The 21,248-nt window shown below is 41.0% G+C and overlaps 1 protein-coding gene across 1 annotated transcript in view; it reads right to left on the reverse strand.

Moving 5' to 3' along the window:
* Positions 1 to 21,248, reverse strand: part of DHFR (dihydrofolate reductase) — a 556,200-nt gene that overhangs the window by 421,255 nt on the left and 113,697 nt on the right. The window contains exon 2 of the mRNA XM_044064234.1: positions 4,754 to 4,880. Within this exon, the coding sequence (XP_043920169.1) occupies positions 4,754 to 4,880 (127 nt within the window). The remainder of the gene's footprint in view (positions 1 to 4,753; positions 4,881 to 21,248) is intronic.

Here is a 21,248-nt window from a genome sequence, read left to right on the forward strand (position 1 = left end):
AACAATCATAGCATTTCCATGTTTCTCTCCCTAGGCAAATGTCATAAAAATCCTGCTACAGTTCACTGTTCTAGTAATGCACCACAATCTTTTGCCATTTGTTTACTGTTACATAATTCTGTAACTCAGACACGAAGCTATGCCAAGGTTTGTAACTAACATACATACATTTATGTCACCTCATTGTTTTGCAGAAAAAGAAATCTAAGCACATACTCAATCACCCCCATTTGCTGCTTGCATAATGCATCTAACCTTGATTAGCTACATTATCTTAGAAGTTAGGATGACAATGTACAGACATTTAATCAGGTATTCTAGTCAAGTCAAATTTTATTTATATAGCACCTTACAGACATAATAATGCCACCAAAGTGCTTAACAAAATACAAGAAATAACATTAAAACATAAGCAATCATTCCACATTATTAAAAGCTAATTCATAAAAATAAGTCTTTACATTTGATTTGAAAACTGCCACAGAAGAGGACTGCCGAATATAAAGCGGAAGCTCATTCCAAAGCTTTGGAGCCACAACTGAAAAGGCTCTATCTCCTCGCATCTTTAATCGTGTCCTCGGAACTACAAGCAAGGACAGATCCTCTGAATGAAGTGCCTTAGTAGGAACATAAGAATGCAACATTTCTGACAAATATATTGGAATTAAACCATTAAGGGCCTTATAAACCAATAACAAAACTTTAAAACGAATCCTATAGAAAACAGGTAACCAATGTAATGCTGCCAATATAGGCATAGCATGGTCATATTTACGCTTGCCTTCCAAGAATCTCCCTGCAGCATTTTGCACAAGCTGTAATCGAGATAAAACACCATGACTCACTCCAAATAAAATAGAATTACAATAATCAAGACGTGAAGTTACAAATGCATGCACCACAATTTCAAGATCATGTCTAGTCAAAAATGGCTTTACCTTAGCCAAGCGTCTTAAATGATAAAAAGAAGATGCCACAACCCCATTTACATGATCCCTAAAACATAAATCCTTATCTATCTTCACTCCTAAATTAACAACAACATCCTTTAAATAAGGAGCCAATTCACCACAATCCACCATGGAGGAGTCAGTAAAACGACTTGGACCAAAAAGCACTACTTCTGTCTTCCCTTCATTAAAACTCAAAACATTTTCCAACATCCATGTTTTTACCTCACGCAAACAGTCAAGAACCTTCGATATTGATCGGCCACTAGCCTCATCCAAAGGCAAATAAAGTTGGCAATCATCAGCATACAAGTGAAAATCAATATCATATTTCCGCAATATGTCCCCCAAAGGCAAGATATATATACAGAACAATAAAGGCCCCAAAATTGAACCCTGTGGAACTCCCCAAGGAAGATAAGAAGACTCAGATGAAAAACCATTAATTTGAACACATACCATTCTATCCGAAAGATAAGACCGAAACCAACTTAACACTGTACCAGTAATTCCCACATAATGCTCAAGGCGATGTAATAACACCTCATGATCTACTGTATCAAAAGCAGCTGTTAAATCCAATAAAACTAGCAACACAGATTTTCCACTATCAGTGGCAAGAAAAACATCATTTAAAGCCTTCAATAAAGCTGTCTCAGTGCTGTGTAATGGCCTAAAACCAGACTGAAAATTTTCTAACAAATTATTTTCACTTAGAAAATTCAACAACTGGCCATAAACACACCTCTCCAACACCTTACTCAAAAAAGGTAACTTAGAAATTGGCCTATAGTTAGATGGTACAAATGTATCTAAACCAGATTTCTTCAATAATGGATGAATAATCACTTTTTTAAAGTCATTTGGCACAACACCAACACCTAAACTGGTGTTAATTATCTCCAATATAACTGGAGCCACTGTTAAAGATATATCTTTACATAAAAAAAGAGGGCAAAATATCATTCGGAGACCCACTAGGGCTTAGCCTCAGCTATTAATTTAGTCAAATCTGACAACAACATTGGCTAAAACACAAACAACTCCTTAGAAACAGGAATTAAAGGATACTGTAGAGAAACTACAGGCACAACCGTTCTTAAATTAGCAACCTTATCCATAAAAAATTTAAGAAATTCATTACACATTTTAACAGAAGCCTGAACTGAAGAATGATCTTGAACATTTAAAACAGAATCAATCACACTATACAAAACCCGAGGATTATGAGAATTTTCAGAAACAAGATTAGAATAATAAACATTTTTTGCAGACTTTACAGCATTCTGAAACACCTTCCCACTCTCCCTTAAAGCAATTAAAAATACATTAAGCTTAGTCTTCTTCCACTGTCCTTCATATCTTCTACGCTCTCTCCTGGCAGCTCGAGTAACATCTGTTGACCATCGATTTTTTAATGAACTTTTCTTTTTCAAGCACAATGGTGCAATAATATCTAAGATATTTTCACACATCTCATTAAAACAACTTAATAATTAATCCAACGAAGACCATTCTGGTAGATGAATCAAAGCCTCAGTAAATAATAATGAAAACTTCTCAGGGGTATCTTGATTAAAAGAACGACTAAGCCTAACCGGTGCAATATGCTTATCTACACTAAAATGGAGAGTTATATCAAATAAAATAGGTTTATGATCAGAAAAAACAGCATCCTGAATATACAAATTTTTTACAGCAAGCCCAAATGATAATACCAAATCCAGCGTGTGACCACATACATGAGTGGCCCCACTAACACACTGATTCAAATTAAAACAATTTATCAAATCATAAAAATCTGAAACAAGAGGTTTATCCAAACAACAAACATGAATATTAAAATCCCCAAGTAACAAAATTTGGTCATATCTTAAAGCATACTCAGCTAAAAATACAGAAAATTCAAATATAAAATCCTTATTATATCTCGGGGGTCTATAAACCACTACACAAAGAAGTGGACTTGAATGCCCCAGTTCAAATAAACATAACTCAAAATTACTATATTTAGACACAGGATAAAGTTGTTTAATCTGCAACTTAGTCCTACAAATAACAGCTAATCCACCACCACGTCGTGAAAGTCTTGGCACATTAATGAACACACAGTCAGCTGGTACTAATTCATTAACAGCACTCCATTCACCCGACGAAATCCACGACTCTGTTATACAAAGTATATCCAAAGAATTTGTCACAAAAAACTCTTTCAGAATAAATGTTTTATTTGCCACTGACCTGGCATTAACCAGACCCCACTTTAAAGTTAACAAAGCTCCTACTTCAGGGAAAGCTTTAACTTTAGGTACTGGTCGAAGATTCTTCCGATTTACCCCTCTCAAGCAGCACCGCTGAAACCGCTGAAATCATGTAGACAAAACACACTCCTCTTCCGAAAAACCAGCAACAGGAATATTCCATGAGCCCAACCTCCACGACACTAAGGACCCAGCAAAGAACCTTCGTTTAGCTCCCAAAGCATCAGCATCAGAAGTGGAAGCCACCAAAATCTTTGATTCAGTTTTTAATTTAACCAGCCGGCCTCCCCGACCGCCCCGCTTCCTACACTTCCTCCTCAGCTTCCTTCCACGAGAGAACAACGGCGTTACCGCTAAACAGCAATCCGCCAAACAGTCCACACAGGGAGGAAGCACATTTCGATAATCACTCCTCACGAATGGCAGCAATCCAGCCGAAAAACCAATGTCCATTAACAACTGACGATCATAGACAAGTGCAGAATCAGAATACTGCAAAGCACACACAGAAACCGACAAACAAGCAATAATCCAAAATGCTAATAGACGGCAAGCCAAACACACTGGCACCAGCTTTACTTTGACCTGTACCCAGAAATATATCTAGATTGTTTATTTATTTAATATTTGTTAACCGGGAAACAATTGTTAATGTTTAACCATGCAAACCAATCTTCCTTTTTAGCAAAAGACATATGACTTCATATAAGTCATCTTTAACCCAGATCATGGGTGAAAAATATTCATGAGCAAAATGTATTCTTTTCCATCTCTCTTCTGTTATGAGCAAAATTTATTAGTTTTTTCTTTTTTTTCCATCTCTCTTCTGTTACAAAGCAGCGCTGTGGCTGCTGAACTGCTCAGATCCTGTTCCTTCAGTGATACTGGACAATCACGCACAATAGGCACTCACAAGTTATAACTTTGGAAGGGCTGTCAAACCAAGTCGTTTAAACAGGTGTCTACCATCTGCCTTAAAAATTACATAGATGCCATGCAATATAGTTCGGCTGTTCGCTGTGTGGTTTGCATACTAAGGTAATACTTGTAATAAAGTGCAAAATATCAGATAATTTACTCCGGCAAAAATGTTTGTTTTTTTAATAAAAAATGGACAGCATAGCTTCAACAAGTAAAAACACTAGTATACAGTCTACATAGCTATTAGGAGTCATAACTGTTTGGCACATTTTATTTTAATCTCTATGTTATTTCTCAAAGCATATGGCAAAGTTAGTCCTGGCAGCAAACGAACCAGCCTTGGATAGGGAAAATAAATATTTCTAGGAGCTATCAGATTCATCACAAAATAGAAACCCAGTCTATAACTGAAAAATCAAATAATGATTTCCATATTTAATTTACTTTTTGAAGTTTATTCAAGCTTTGCGGGTGAAACCACATCTTCAAAGTATTGTTTGTAAACAAACTACAGCAGACTTTTTTGAGATGGGGAATATATTAAACACTGAAATACAGTTGTGTCTTCTGCATTCTATTGCACAAAGTGTAAAAAAGTACTTCTAAAAGAACTGCACTCACCTTGTAAACAGCACTGCCTCCAATTATCCACACCAGATCTGCACGGTCACGGAGTTCTACAGATTCCACAAGATTCAAAGCAGAATCAAGATCATGTGCTAAATAGTGAGCTCCCTGTGGTACTTCTCTAGGGCAGTAACAAAGCATGGGTTACAATGAGTAAAAAAGGTGCAGCACAAATTGTCAAACTCACTGATTTACTTAATCATAAATCACTTTACTACAAGTCTGCTTTATTACAATTACTGTTCTGCATTACTTCATCAGTTCCTTTTCAGTTTGCATTTAATAAAAGTATGCCTTACAAGTTGGTATGGTAGTGGACATCCTCCCAAACTAAAATACTGGGTACACCATCTGCCCTTCTGAGATGAAAAACAGTACATGGCCACAGGCATCAAATGCAGGATGTTTGGTCGTAACTTCATGCAAAAACTATTGGCTCAATGGGTTATACCTTGATCTGCATGCATGCCAGCCTCCAAACATGTTTTGCCAGAGACCTTGAAAACAAAAGGCTGCAAAAGAGCCTGACCTTCGCCCAAACCCACAAACCAAGCAGCAGCACTGGATGGTTTCATCACATCACCCAATTTTCTGACTGCCTTCTCTGAAGATTTCTTTTGTATTTGTTCCGTTGGGGGCAGGAGAGATGTCCAAGGTCAGGAATGAAGCAGAAGAAGCCATGGCTGTATGTAACAACCTCAAGACTCTCCAAAATATAAACAATTTTGTAGGGAATGTTCCCTTCTCTTAAAATGTTGTGGCAGAATTTCCCTATTAGAGTGCTAACAGCAAAGAGGGAATTAGCATGACTAGATGATCATTCTCTTTTAATGTGCTGCATGTTGTTACCAGGCAAACATTTTCAGTTAGCACAAGAACATTCAACATATTAGCACAGGAGGATTACTTAATTCTGCTGATACCTTCTATGCTATTACTATGATAAAAGAAAGCAGTACTATGTCCAACGACACAGGGAAACTTATTTAATACAATCCAGTGGGAAGGAACATCAAGTCATTCTGATACCCACAGGGGGTGGGGGCATAAAACAGCAAGTAAAGGCTGGCTTTAAAGGTACTGTCCTTGCAGAAAGATGTGCCATAAAAGTGTCTGCACAGCAAACACTGAAAGTACCAGTTGCATTGTGCAAATGTGTAGTACATAGCCAATGGACAAGAGAACATGAACCATTTTCCAGAGTAAATGTGTGACATTTTGGTTTACACTTTATGATGAAACAAAAGACACAAATTTTAAAATGATTCCAGAAAGCAAAATTTGGAATTGCATTGCTGGAAATGTATCTGATGCACCAAGTCATAGATAAAGAACACAGTGCTCTTCTGTGATAAGTCCTAGCCTGTGATACATTTGTAAAAGGTATTATTGTTAACAGATTTCAGTACAATAATTTTTTTTCTGAAAAGCAGTGAAAAATTTGTGCAATATATATTACTGCACACACTGACCAGAAATATTATAGTGAGTAGAGACTATGACATTTTGGTTAACACAACAGTAAAGCGATATACAGAATTTTAAAATGATTCAAGAAAGCAACATTTGGCACTGTAATGCTGAATGCAAAAAAGATGGTGCAGAGATTGTTAGTGCAAGAGATAGTGGCTGTGATTTCTGTTTTAGGTTTGCACTACAAGACAGACCACTTCATTAATGTTAATAAAAGTGCACTGTGCTTGTACTATGCAAATGACATGCGTTTGGAACAAAGAAGCACTACCTCTACTTAAAGTGCAACAACTGACATCATATACTTATGTCATGAGATTTATTTGGAGTTCTGCAAATTTGTATACTACCCAGACAGACCCACACTGAAGTAATGTGCTGTGCTTTTGTATGCATGCAAGCAAGCAAGCAAACATAAAAACAAAAGAAAAAAAGCTAGCAGTGGCTCACTTGCTTGTTCTCTGTAAACCCTATTGGTTGAGTACTTTTTATCAAAGGGGATACAAGGACAGCGCTCCAAACAGAAAAAATAAAACAATTAGAAACCCTGCAAACAGCAATAACAAACACTTTTCCTTTTAATAATTTACATCAGTTCTAACACTGCTAACTCTAGGTTAATTATTTTTATTGAAACACCATTTAAGGTAGGCGGTTTGTCGCTGATGCATATTCCTAGATATTCAATTACATTGTTTTGACAGAAAATACTTCCATGCCCAACACTATAATGGGGAATAAACAGATATCGTCTTGTTTAGGATTTTAAAAAGTTAATACAGCAATACTGTAAAATAAAACACAATCAAGCCAGGAATCCACAGAAAACAGTTTCTTATCTCAAGCACCTTAGCTAAAAAAAGTCTTCCAGGAGTAAAACATTAAAAAAAATCACCTGTCTTAAACACTCTCCCCATCCAATCATTAACACATAATTACATATAATCAGATAAAAAACTCCAATCACATTCAATATTTAACCCATTAGGAACCAACGTATTGAATTTCAATATATATACAGACTCTTCATACAATAATTTATTTTTAACAAGGACACTGTCATATGATCAATACTGATTTTTTTCTAAAATTGTTCCTTATAATTCCTCAACTTCCCCATTATGAAAAATCTTAAAATGTTCAGCTATATGACTTTCCTTTTTACCTTTAATGATGTCCCTTGCATGTTCTAAAAGCCTGACTTTAAATGTTCTGACTTTCTCCCACATAAAACTTGTTACTACACCTTAATGCATATACAATAACCCTAGTCTCACATCTATATCTTCCATGTACTAAATTTTTTTCCCATTGATTTTTTAAAAAACGTCTAAGCACATATTTACACCCCATACAACCCCCACATGGTGTAGGTCCCATTTGCTCTATTTCCAGTTACTCTTAACACATGAGACAACAAATTTACCATGAACCAAAATATCTTTGTTTCTTTCTCTTATAGGAAATCCAAGGAAATCTACATAACTATTTTGAAAAATCCTTCAGGGTCATTAAATAGCCCCAATAAAATTTAACTAACTCAACCAATTTTAAACTAAATTTATTATACATAGTAACAAAATACACCTTTTTTTGTCTCTCTCTGTGCAACTTTTACTCTACTTAATAGTACATTACTATTCCTATAACCGACTACTGTATCTTGCTTAAACATATCCTAACAATCATACAAAAAGTACAGTTTTGTACCTACCATAAATGTAGATGTTCGAAGATCCACATTGCTGCAGTCCTTACATATGGGTAGTCCGCTGTCCTCAGTCGGCCCGAATACCAAAGTATTAGGCTGACGTCGGTCAAGGCGCTTAAAACTGACATCAGGACGTCAGGGTACAAAAGCGCATGACCGACGTCATTTCCTCAGTCTTTTCTTGCCCCAGATGTCAGAAGGCCCTAACAAGAAAGGCCAAAGCCAAAAACCAGCAAAACCTAACCAACCACCTGCACTAACCATATTTACAATATGTATAACACAAACCACACCACCACCTTCAACAACAGAGGGAAGGAGGAGGGTAATGGACTGCAGCAATGTGGATCTTGAACATCTACATTTATGGTAGGTACAAAACTGTACTATGTTCTTCATCTCACATTGCTGCAGTCCTTACATATGGGTAGAATCCCAAAGCAGAGGTAAGGGAGGATGGCAAAACTATAAAGCATTAGGAGCTGCCAACATGCCCTGTAAAATTGCAGTGGCAAATCCAGCCCTAGATTTAGAGTAAAGTGGAAGATGGTAATGCTTAGAGAAAGTATGCACTGAACTCCAAGTAGCTGCTTCCAAAATATCTTTAGTAGCCACCCCTTAAAAAAGCTGTAGAAGTGGCAGTAGCCCTACTGGAATGAGGCCTAATCCCAGCTGGAATCTCCTTACCATGATGGGAATAACAGAAAGCAATACAAAAACCAATCCACTTAGAAATAGTTTGTTTTGAAACAGGTTTGCCCTGAGAACCCAAAGCAAAAGAAACAAACAACTGCTGAGACTGCCTGAACCCTTTAGTTCTGCTCAAATAATATCGCAACTGTCTGTGTATATCCAAAGTGTGCAAAATCCTTTCTCATTTATTTTGGGGGTTTGCATAAAAAGTAGGCAAATGAATAGATTGGTTTAAAGCCACACTAGAAACCACTTTAGGCATAAAAGAAGGGTTAGTACGCAAAGACACCCTATCCTTGTGGAAAATTAAGAAAGGCTCAACTGCCATAAGGGCCTGTAATTCAGAAACCCTTCTCGCAGAGGTAATGGCCAACAAAAAAGCAGTCTTCCATGATAAATATTTCAACTCTGCCGATGCTGCAGGCTCAAAAGGTTGTAGAGTGAGTTTCTCCAACACAAAATTGAGATCCCAAGCAGGAGTAGGAGCTCTACGTGGGGTCTTATATTCTTTGCCCCTCTAAGGAATTGCTTAAACAAAGGCTGAGAAAATAATGGTGGGTCACAGTCATAGTGAGCAGAAATTGCTGCAGCATGAACCTTTATAGAGGAGAAGGACAAACCTTTGTCCAATAACTCAGTAAGGTATTGAAGCGCAACACTTAAATTAGGTTTAGAAACATCAAAGTCCTTTGCTGTACTCCAAAATAAAAATCTCCTCCATTTATCTGCATAAACTTTCCTTGTACTAGGCCTTCTGGCCTCCAAAATAACATTCAAAACTTGTTGTGGAAGCTGAGACCCTCCAGGGTTTAAAACAGAATATGCCAGGCTGTCAGATGTAGAGAATGAAGTTTGACATTGAGTAAATGACTATTCTCCTGAGACAGCAGGTGAGGAATCGAAGGCAAAGGCCATGGAGGCTCCTGTACCAGACTTCTCAGTAATGGGTACCAGTGCTGTCGAGGCCAATCTGGAGCTATTAAAATCATGTTTGGCTTGTCCTGTCTGACCTTCAGCAGTACCTTTGTGAGGAGAGGCAGAGGTGGAAAGGCATACACGTGAAGATTGTTCCAAGTGAATGAGAGAGCATCCACTTTCCAAGCTGTGGGATGAAACCTTTTTGTGCAAAACTTTGGCAGCTGGTAATTTAGTGGAGAAGCGAACAGATCTATGTCTGGAGTTCCCCATAACACTGTCAATCTCTGAAATACATGAGGATCCAATTTCCACTCGTGGGGATTCATAATTTCTCTGCTCAACACATCTGCTAAGGAGTTCTGTGCTCCTGGCAGAAACCTTGCCTGAAGATTTAGCTGTAAACTGAGAGCAGTCTCCCACAAAATCATTGCTTGTCTGCATAGAGGATAAGAATCGTCCCCTTGCTTGTTGATGTACCACATGACAGTTGTGTTGTCTGTTTGAATCAACACCTGCCCTGGAAGAAGTAAATCCTTGAAAGTTATCAATGCAAATTGGACTGCTAACATCTCCTTCAAGTTGATATGTAGATGTTGAAGTCTGGCAGGCCACGTGTCTTGTACCCATTTTCCATTTAGATGAGCTCCCAAGCTTTGTCTGAGGCATCTGTCGTTAAAATCTGACTCGCCTCTGGCGGGTCACAGAGAGTCCCTTGTTTAGGTGACATTCCTGAGCCCACCACAAAAATTCCTTTTGAATGCAAGGTATTATCTGAATGACAGTGTCCAAATCTTGGCAGTGCTGTGTCCATACATTCTTGAGATACCATTGTAGCTTCCTCATATGCAGTTTGGCATTGGGAAGTACCAGAATACAAGATGCCATGAACCCCAAGGCTTGAAGGACTGTCCTTGCAGTCAGCCTGGACTGACGAGACAACTGGTGGAAGTAAAGAGAAAGATTCTTTTGTTTGTCCGGGGTCAAAAGGCCATCTGGGATGCTGTATTCAGTCTCACACCCAGAAAGCACATGTCCTGAGAGGGTACTAGACTGGACTTTATTTCGTTCACAGAATACCCCAGGCATCTTAACACTGCCATCACATACTGTAAATGATGAAGAAGTTCGTCCTTTTCTTGGGCCAGAATCAGGCAATTGTCCAAATAAGGATAGATCTGTATTCCTCTTAGCCTGAAGAAAGCTACCACTGGAGCCAGAACCTTCGTGAACACTCTGGGCGCAGTAGATAAGCCAAAGGGCAATGCAGAGAACTGATAATGTGAAGTCCCAGCCCGAACGCAGATACTTCCTGCAACTGGGCCTGATAGGAACATGAAGGTAAGCCTCCTTGAGATCCAGAGTCACCATCCAGTGATCTTTGCCCAGCAGAGGTAAAAGCTGTTGTAACGTCAACATTTTGAACTTGGGAATGTCCAGATATGTGTTGAGGATAGACAAATCCAAAATTGGTCTCCACGTGTTTCCTTTCTTTGGTACTAGAAACAGGCGAGAATAAAATCCTAGGCCCACTTCTGGCAGAGGGACCGGTTGTATGGCCCCTATTTGAAGTAGTAGAGAAAATTTGTTTGCGAGCCTCTAGTCTTTGCTGAGGAGGAACGTCCGGCATGCCTTTGAAAGGAGGCAAGGTATGGAAATAAAACTTGTAACCCTGGTGTATGATATCCAATACCCATTTGTCTTGGGTAATCAACATCCAATTTTCCTTGAAGAGTGCTAACCTTCCTCCCAAAGGTGCTGCCAGGCAAGAAGGATCTGGCAGCTGAAAAGTAGGTCATTGGGCCTGTTTACGAAAGGACTGGCCCCTGCCCTCACCGAAGATTGTGCAGGTGAACTCCCTGTTCTAGGCCTGAAAGAACTCTGAGCTCTGCCCCTACCACGTCTAGATCTACCTCTAGACTGAGAATCATAAGAAGGATACGTCCACCCCTTAGCAGGCCAATTCCTACTAAACTTCGGAGGCTGAACTTGCAAAAATCTTTAACAGCCTGCATAGACTTAGCCTTGTCTTCCATTTTCTTCAAGACTGACTCCACAGGTGAACCAAACAACACATCAGACTGCAAAGGAGCATCCAAAATCCTTGTCTTAACATGGTCAGATAAATTCTGATCCTTCAGCCAGGCGTGCCTGCGAAGAACTGAGCCAGTGGCAGCCACCCTAGACGAGGCCTGCACAGCATCAAAACCACACTGTAATGAATGCTTACCCACCTGTTCAGAGACATGCACCAAATCTTGTAATTCTTTACACTCAATGCCTTCCGCCAGAGCATCCACCTTAGACTTCAATTGAGAAAGAAGAAAGTTTTGATATTTCAACATATGAAACTGGCAATTCAAAGCCCTCATAGCTAAGGTAGAAGATGTATAGACCTTCTTTCCCCATCTATCCAAAGCTCTGGCTTCTTTATCTAGAGGAACCGGATTTTTACAACAGAGGCCTTGACACCCTTAGGTCCCTGACTAATAGTTTCTGGGTCCGCCCTAGGACTCTTATAAAGATATTTATGAGCCTCAGGCACCCTGTAATACCTATCCGGTTTAACAGGAGCAGGAGGCAGAGAATCAGGATTAAGTGAAGCCTCTGCAAACACATCTTCCACAACATCCAGAACAGGGGTATAGCCAAGGGCCTATGCTGGGGTAACAGCAAAACTCCCTAAGCCTTTTCCTAGAATCAGAGAAGTCCTGACCTTCCCACTTAAAATGTTCCCTCATAGAATGAAGTGTCTCTGAAAAGAAAAATCCTCTGGAGGAGAAGCAGAAGGAGTGGAATCATCTGCATCAGAATCAGAATAAGGAGAGTACTCCTGCAAGTCTTCAGCTGAAGACTCTGAAACATCCGAAGCCTGCTCAAAACTTCCCAACTCTGGCTCCACCCTAGGCCTCTTATCAGGAGGGGCAAAGAACCTCTAATCAGAGTAATCAAATCTTCTGCCATTTTAAGCATGTGCTTCTTAGGCACAGACCCTGCTGAACTAGGAGTGACACCAACAGAAGCTAAAACTGGCCTGCCTCTGGGAGAAGCCTTGGAAACAGAAGGAGAAGGCCTAACCACCCTAGGAAGGGAGGGAGTACAGTAACTTGAGAAGCCCCTTCAGCCTGACCTGCCTCCTGAGAGACCACCTCCTGCAAAATCAAAGTCTCCCCCTGAGACTCCAGAGAAGTCTCCGTCGGAACCACCGGTTCCACTGAAACCTCTAAAGAACCGGCGTCCGGAACGGACGACTCATCTTGCCTGGGTTTAACTGCTTTGTCTTTGCGCTTCTTCGCAGAAGCGGGCGCCGGAGAATCCGGCGGCATATTATAATTGCACCGCTTCCCAAAGACCAGCCTAGCACAATCTAACCTTCGCTAATAGTGCGTTTATTGAACCTAGCACAAAAGCGACACCCAACAACGTCGTGCTCAGGCCCCAAACAAGGAATACACAAAGAATGATAATCCCTATGCGGTATCTGTTTCCCACAAGAAATACAGTTATTCATTTTTTCTGACATCCGGTAAAACACTGAGGCAAGAAAAAACCAAAATATTCCCCAGCGGGGTACTTAGCCAACTTGGATTCGGTCTGAAACTCCGAATTCGAAAAATTTCAGAACGCCGAACGGCACTTGCAACGCTGCTTCTGCATCGGACCATGCGGCAAAAAAGACTGAGGAAATGACGTCGGTCATGCGCTTTTGTACCCTGACGTCCTGATGTCAGTTTTAAACGCCTTGACCGACGTCAGCCTAATACTTTGGTATTCGGGCCGACCGAGGACAGCGGACTACCCATATGTAAGGACTGCAGCAATGTGAGATGAAGAACATCCTCCTTCTTATACCCTCTTTTAATAAACATCCAACCGTTTTTTTTCCACTTCTCGTTCAAAATCATCATTATTGCAGAGCCTTCGTAAAAACTGTAAAGTGTGGGGAGGATGATCATTTTAGACCTGTAAGTACTGAATTCCATCCTCAGATTTCCTATGCACCATTGTCCTTATTATATTTTCCTTAGTCCCATCTAACACCACATCCAAAAATGAAACAACCTTATCCACTTTCAACCCATCAAATTTTAGATTAAATCTGCTATGTTGTAACTGTTGAACAAAGTCCTCCACTACATGTTGACTCTAATTGCACAAAAAATCATATCTATAAATCTGTAGTATTTAATCACATGTTGCTGAAAAATTCTAACTTACATACATATTCTACTTCAAACAGACTCATACAAAGGTTGGCATACACGGGGCAAAAGCTGCTCCCACTGCCGTCCCCATCTCCAATGGTATAAATCTCCAATAAATTCAAAATAGTTATTATTTAAATAAAAATAAAATTAACTCTAACATATTCAGACACTGGACCTGCACCAAAAAATAATCGTAAAGTTTCCAAACCAAAACTGTGTTGTATACTTGCATAAAGTTTCTTAACATCTAAGGTGACCCAATTCATATCTTCACTCCACTGAATATCTTATATTTGACTTTTTAGGTAAAATAGATATTTAATGCATGAAAGTAATTGAAGCACTTTAGGTAGCAAACATGAATGTAAAAAAAAGGCCCATCTTATGAAGGAAATAATTTCTAGCCAAAACTATAGGACGACCAGGGGGCTAAACTGGGTTTTTATGCACCTGAGGAAGGCAGTAGAAATACACATGGGTGCATCCTTCAAAATTATTTTTTTTCTCTACATCTGTCCTGGAGAAAATAACCCAACCTTAGACCCTTATCCAGTAACTCACCATAATTTTTAAGGATTGAGTATAAACAGAAAAATCTACTTTATGATATACTTCTTCATCTGATAAATGTTTATAATACATCTCTAGGTACTGTGTATAATGCATCAAAACTAACTTGTTCCCTTTATCTGCAGGCTTAAACACTAGCTCCCTTTGTTTCCCTAAAGCCTGCAGTACCTTCCTTTCCATTTTTTGTTAAATTAAAATGCTTGTCCTTCATTTGTACCTGAAACTTTTTAAATTCACATTCAATTGCAAAATGTAAACATTGTGGAAAAAAGCTGTACCTCCATGCTGAAATGAGGGTTAAAAAAAAAGAAGTTATGTTCTTACCATAACGTTCCATCTGTGTTGTTGACCTTCATTCATTCATTACTGATGGGTTTCGGTTCTGTCCTAGGAACCAAGTCGGCCATTATACCATGTTCGCACCAGCCAAAAAACTCATGAGCCAAGTCCTTACCCATAGTGCCTCTCTCCATATTACCTCAGATCAAGTTTGCCCATAAGGAAAGGATAGACCACAGAGAAAAAAACAGAGGCTTTTTCTGAGCAACTACCTTCTCCGAGGATAGGACCATAGTCAAACCTCCAAGAGTATTTCGGTGGGGGTTGGTGGGTGGGTTATAATGAATGAATGAATGAAGACCAGCAACACAGATGGAATGGTATGGAAAGAACATAACTTCTTTATCTGCTGTTGTTAATCTTCATTCATTCCTTACTGATGGGACAGAGTCCCTAGCTACCTTGTTTCCTGGGAGGCCCTATGGAAGAATATTCCTGAATACTACTGAACTAAAGGATGCGTCCCCCCTGGAGATCATATCCAATTCATAGTGGGTAATAAATGTATGAGGAGAGGCTCATGTTGCTGCTGCACAAATGTCATCCATGGATGTTCTCGCATGAAAAGCAACAGATGTTGCAACTGAGCTTGTATGTGCCTTGATTTTAGAAGATAAAGAAGCATCATTTTGTTGTAATTAAAGGAAATGCAGTCTCTTAAACATTTAGACAATGTAACTTTGGAAACTGGTTTTCACAATTCTGGCTCAGAATATGATATGAACAATTGGTCAGACTTTCGTATGAGTTTATATCCGTTAAGATAAAAATGAAGTTGTCTGTGCACATCAAGCAAATGCAACTTTTTTCTCCTTTGTTTGAGAAATTCGTGAAGAAGGCTGATAGATCAATCGTCTAATTGACAAGCTACAGATAACTTTAGGCAAAAAGGAAGGGTTAGTCCATATTGATACTCTGCCCTTATGGAAGAACATGTAGGGACGTTGAATAGATAATCCCTGTAACTCAGAAATTTGTCTCACTGAAGTAATGGCCACTATGAATAAGGTTTTCCAGGAGAAAAATGTTAGGTCACAATTGGCAGCAGATTCAAAGGGAAGCTGAGTCAAGGCTTGTAAGACCAATGTCAAATTCCATGGTTCAACTGGTTACTTGAAGGGGGGTCTAATGTGAAGAACTCCCTTCAAAAAAGTTTTACAGAGATGGTGAGAGATTAAGGATGAGTCTTCAAAACCAACTGAGGAAGTTAGAAATTGTTACAGGGTGTACTCTAATTGAAGAAGTTGCAGCTCTTGATTGAAGAAGATTCGACAGGTAGTCTAAAACCATTGATATCGGTGCAGAGAAGGGATTTATCCCTTTTTCACGAGACCATATAATAAATCCTTCCATTTGCTGAAGTAAATAATCCTGGGGGAAGGTTTATGGGAAGCCAGAAGGATGCTGCATACAGGGGAGGACAAGTTGTTCTGACTGGCAATCACTGGAAGTGGAGGAACCAAGCTGTCAGCTTGTGTTTCAATAAATTTGGATATGTCATTCCCTGTGGATGTGATGATAGTTCCACAGTTGGATCCAGAATCCAAGGTTGCTGTAGTAGGTGAGGCCAAAGGAAGGGGAACCAAATTTGTCGTGGCCAGTAGGGAGCAATGAGGATCACTCTGCTTCTCAGACGATGGGCCTTCATCAAAAATTTGGGAATCAGAGGTATTAGTGGGTAGACATAAAGAAGTCCCGCGGGCCAATCGTGTACAAGAACATCCCTCCGGGACTCCCACTTCAGGGGGGGGATCAGGGCAAAGTAGCTGCCACATTTGTGGTTTAATGGGGATGAGAATAAGTTGCAGCAAGGATGGCCCCAGCGACTAAAAATCTTCTTCACTATTGCAGGTTTGAGGGACCACTCGTGAGGCAGGAGAATGCATCTGCTCAACTTGTCTGCAATCACGTTGGAGTTCCCGGGAATGTGCATTGCTATCAGAAAGTGGTAGGAAGCAATCACCCATTGTCAAATTCTCATGACCTCTCAACGCAATGGGTAAGACTTGGTTCCACCTTGTTTGTTGATGTACCAGACTACTGACATGTTGTCGGACTGAAGATTGTTTTTGAAGGGGGAGCAGAATGAAATGTTTGCAATGGTAGAAGCACCACCCTCAGTTCTAGAACACGGATATGCAGATTGGACTCAATGGGTGCCAAAGTGCCTTGGACAGTCTTTCCCTGATAATGCCCCCCAACCCGATCAGGGAGGTGTCTGTGGTCACTGTGGCTTTGGGGTGAGAAGGGGAGAAAGGTAGACACCATAGGTTCTCTTCTGGTATCATCCACCAACATAAGTCTTGCTTGTAGCGATCTGTTATTCTGATCTGAAATGACATGGGGAGGTTCAAAAGGGACCACTGTCTTAGCAAAAGCCACTGGAGAAGCCTGATATGCAGCCCTGCCAGTGGTACCATTGTTATAGATGCTGCCATGGAACCTAGAAGCTGAAGGACTGCTCAAACTGGCACTTTGTCCTGACTATCACTCGGAGTTGTGCTCTGATTCTTTGTATCCTGTGAAGTGGGAGGTAGACTAGACATGACTGGGTATCAAATTCTGCCCCTATGAACACCAGTCTTAGAGAAGGAATTCATTTGCATTTGTCTTTGTGCACTGTTATCCCTAGTTGTTTCAGGAGACATAAGGTGAAATGGATTGCTGAGAGCAGTAGATGCTTGATTGGAACGATATGGAGCCAATCATCCAGATATGGAAATACTCAGAATCCTTGCAGTCTCAAGTGAGCTGTTACAACTGCCATGCATTCGGTGAACACTCAGGGGGCTGTGGAGAGACCAAAGGGCAGTGCTTGGGATTGGCTCCCAGATGGAAGCGGAGAAATCTTCTGGATCGCTTAGGTTCATAGGCGTGTTCTAGGCTAATGGCCCTGGAGCCTTTACAAGCCTAGCCCATAGGATTAACCTGGCATTGTGTCACATAACCTTAGTTCCCAGTGCCTCTGTCGAGCAGAGCCACTGAAGTGATCCTGGGGTGAATTTTCTATTTCCCATCCACTCATCAAGATTTCTACTGAAGAGGGCCAGTGAGGTGCTCTGTTCGACATGTATGGGAAGTCTATTCCACAGCATGGGCAGTCTTCTGGGTTATGAACCTTTCCCTCCAGCACATTCTGTTGATTGTGGTAATGAGGTTGAGGTCTCTGGAGCGTGTGCTGCAGAGGGATTGGGATTTCTTTAGATGCAGCATTTCGAACAGAGCTGGGTAAGACATGGCTTTGTAAGTCAAGCAGACATTGCCTCCAAGTAGGTGATATGAGACAGGGAATAGTTTGCGTTTTTTTGAGTCTCTCCATATAGGACAAGTGTTTAAGGCCTAGGATCCTCTTTGTGAGGTACTTTTGCGGCCTCTCCAGTTATTGCAGGTGTCTAGTAAGGTACATGCCAAATGAGGCACTGTACTCGATGACTGGCCTAATGAGAGAAGAGTAGAGGGAGATAATGACCTCTTTCTTCCTGGAGGTAAAAACCCTTAATAATGAGATGTGCCACATAGAAGGACTTTCTGACCATAGTGGCAATATGATGGTCAAAAGAGAGGTTGCTGTCAATCTGTGTTCCCAGATCTCTTATACCACCTTCTGTGTTCCATGGACTACCGTCACTGTAGTAATTCATGGGAACTGGGTTTTCCCCAAAAGGATGATGACACATTTTTTGGCATTGAGCTTAAGGATATGGTTCTGACACCAGTCGTTGGTCTCAGTGAGGCCTTTTTGTAGGATGTCAACATCACTTGGGGAGTTAATAATGGCTTCCAACTTGCAATCGTCTGCGAACTTTGTCAGCCAGAGTCCCTTCATCTTGGCCTGGACTTTTCAGAAGTAGATAGCAAACAGGAGAGGACCCAGGACAGATCCCTGTTGGACTCCACTCGTGAGTGGTTGGCAGTCTGACTTAGCTTCAGCTACTTTCACACTGTGGGTTCCATCTATGAGCCAGTTTCCAACCCACCTAGTGATATAGGGGTTGATGCCTAGCTTAGTGAGTTTTTCTATGATTCCTGAGAGGGGAATGCTATCAAAGGCATTGGCCAGATCAAGGTAGGCTGTATGAACCACCTTGCCTCCATCCACAGCTCTGGTGACTGACTCAAAGAAGTCGACCAAATTGAGCAGGCATGATCGACCCTTCACAAAACCAAACTGTGTGGGATCCAGAGTTTGGAGATTCCCTATATCCTTGTTTATTAGGTCCATGATGATGCATTCCATAGCTTTGCATATCAGGCTTGTCAGGCTAATGGGGCGATAGTTTCCAGGGTTTGTAGTCGCACCTCCTTTGTGGAGAGGGATGACTAAAGCAGTGCACCATTCGGTAGGGACAAAGCCTGAGATGAGGCTGTGACTGAACGGGGCACACAGGTGAGGTGCCAGTTCACTCTGTAGTTCATGTAGAACACAGCCAGGGATATTGCCAAGTCCCATAGAAGCTGTATTCTTGGCCTTGGACAGTGTTGTTTTAACCTGTGCAGCATTAATACTGGGTGCCTGGCAATCTACTTGTATTGTGATTGGTCCTTTTGGGGGGGGGGGGGTAAAGTTGGCCTTGAATCTGTCGGTCAGTATACTGGCAATATCTGTCGAAGGAGGTACCATTGTGCAGTAGCTCAGAGCAAATCTGGGCATTGCTGTGGAGATTCTTTACATAACTATAAAAGGCCTTGTGGTCGTCTTTACTATCTGCTGCAATTCTGTTTTCATAGCTAGCTTTAGAGGATTTGATGAGGGATAGCAGCGTTTTGTCGAGGGTGAGAAGGGAGTTTTTCCAGTCTTGGGACTTCACCTTATTCCGCATCAGTTTCCTCCTTCTGTTGTAGAGTTTTGTTTATGGCAGGGGACCATCAGATTGGCTTCCTTTTTTTTGGAGAAGGGCATCTTGGTTCTATTTGGTATGGCGAGATCCATGCATTTGGGTACGTGTTCATACAGTCCCCATCTGTGTATGATTCAGCGGTCATGCAACTATTCTCCATTTGTATGGGTGCCATGAAGTTGGCCACCTCTGTTATTAGGAGCCCAAAGTTAGCTTTAGAGAAGTTTTTCAAGGTGGTTACCTTTTGGGGGTTCCAAGGTGGTTACTATTTTGGGGGGGGGGGTTCCAAGGTGATTACCTTTTGGGGGGGTGGGGGTTCCAAGGTGATAGTTTGTGGTCAGATCTAACCAGGGAGGAGTTAACTATTGGTGTAGAGCAACAGTCGCCCATGTTAGTAATGACAAGGTCAAGGATATTGCTACCTCTAGTGAGGGTAAGAACGTGCTGGTCCAGGGCATTGGAATTAATGAATTCCAGGAAATATTGGGCAAGTGTACTGGTACATGAGTAGTTTTCTCAGTTAATGGAGGCGTAGGTGAAGTCGCCCGGTATGAGAGTGTTAGGTTGGACCCTAATATTCTCCAGGGTGCATAGGAACATGGAGTGTGAATATTGGGACATGGTTGGAGAGCTTATAACAGGCTAAGACCTGAATCGCTGTCTTACCCAATGTTAGCTGCACCTGAAGTACTTCTGATGTGTTATGTTGGGCTACCAGTCTGGAGGTGTGCGCATCCTTTATGAATATGTGAACACTGCCGCCTTTGTAGCTTCGGTCCAAGTTCTGGGGCCGAAAGGTGTAGAATGAGTTATAGCCTGGTTTTGCAGGGGTGCTTTCTGCTGCCTTGAACCATGTCTCTGTTACAGCACAAATGTCAATGTTCTCCATTTTAAGGAGTGCTTTGAGCGAGTGCATTTTGAGAATTAGACTTCTAGTGTTGTCCATTTTTATGTGGTAATATGCGTCCTGAAGACCTATAAAGCACATCCAATCGTCTTTGCCCAGGAAGGGGAGTAAAGACTGTACTGTAACCATCCGGAATTTCTCTTGTTGGACGAATTTGTTTATGATGCTAAGGTCCAGAATTGGCCTCCTGCCCCCAGTTTTCTTTGGCGGTAAAAAGAACCTTGAGAAAAAATGGATCCTATTTGGTCTGTTTGGATGACTCTTTTTTTGAAGCAGCTTTTGGATTTCGAGAGCTGCTGATTCCCTTTGACTGGGTGACATGTCAGGAATGTGCCTTAAAGGCTTTGGGAAAAGGTTGAAGGAAATGAGATAACCTCTGGTGATTATTTTTTGCCAGGCAAGATGGTGCAGAGAAAAATGACTCCCGACTGCTTCCAGATGTAAGCAATCAGGCTGCTCTTTAGGAGCACTGGTAGGGGCTCTCCTGAGAAAGAATTTCTGGACCCTGTTTATGTAGACCCCCCTTTGCCTCTGAAGGGACATCTTCCATTTGAGTTATCCCCCCTTCCCCAGAGGGAAAACTCACCATGTGTGTCACAGGAGAGAGCTTGGGATTTTTGTACCACATCTTTCCACTCCTCTGATTCCTGGAATACGATCTTTGAGGTGTGGAGAAATGCACGCCCATGGCAGACAAGGTCTTACTGTCCTTTTCACACCTGGCTAAAGTGTCTTTCACCTTTGGGCCAAAAAGGGATGAGGCCTCTACAGGGGCGTTAAAGAAGGAAGACTTAAAAGGGTCTGCAAAGTCACACAGACATATCCAGGCGTGATG

The sequence above is a fragment of the Protopterus annectens genome, chromosome 2.part2 (genome assembly GCF_019279795.1).
Source record: "Protopterus annectens isolate FY-2018-M chromosome 2.part2, PAN1.0, whole genome shotgun sequence".
NCBI lineage: Eukaryota > Metazoa > Chordata > Ceratodontiformes > Protopteridae > Protopterus > Protopterus annectens.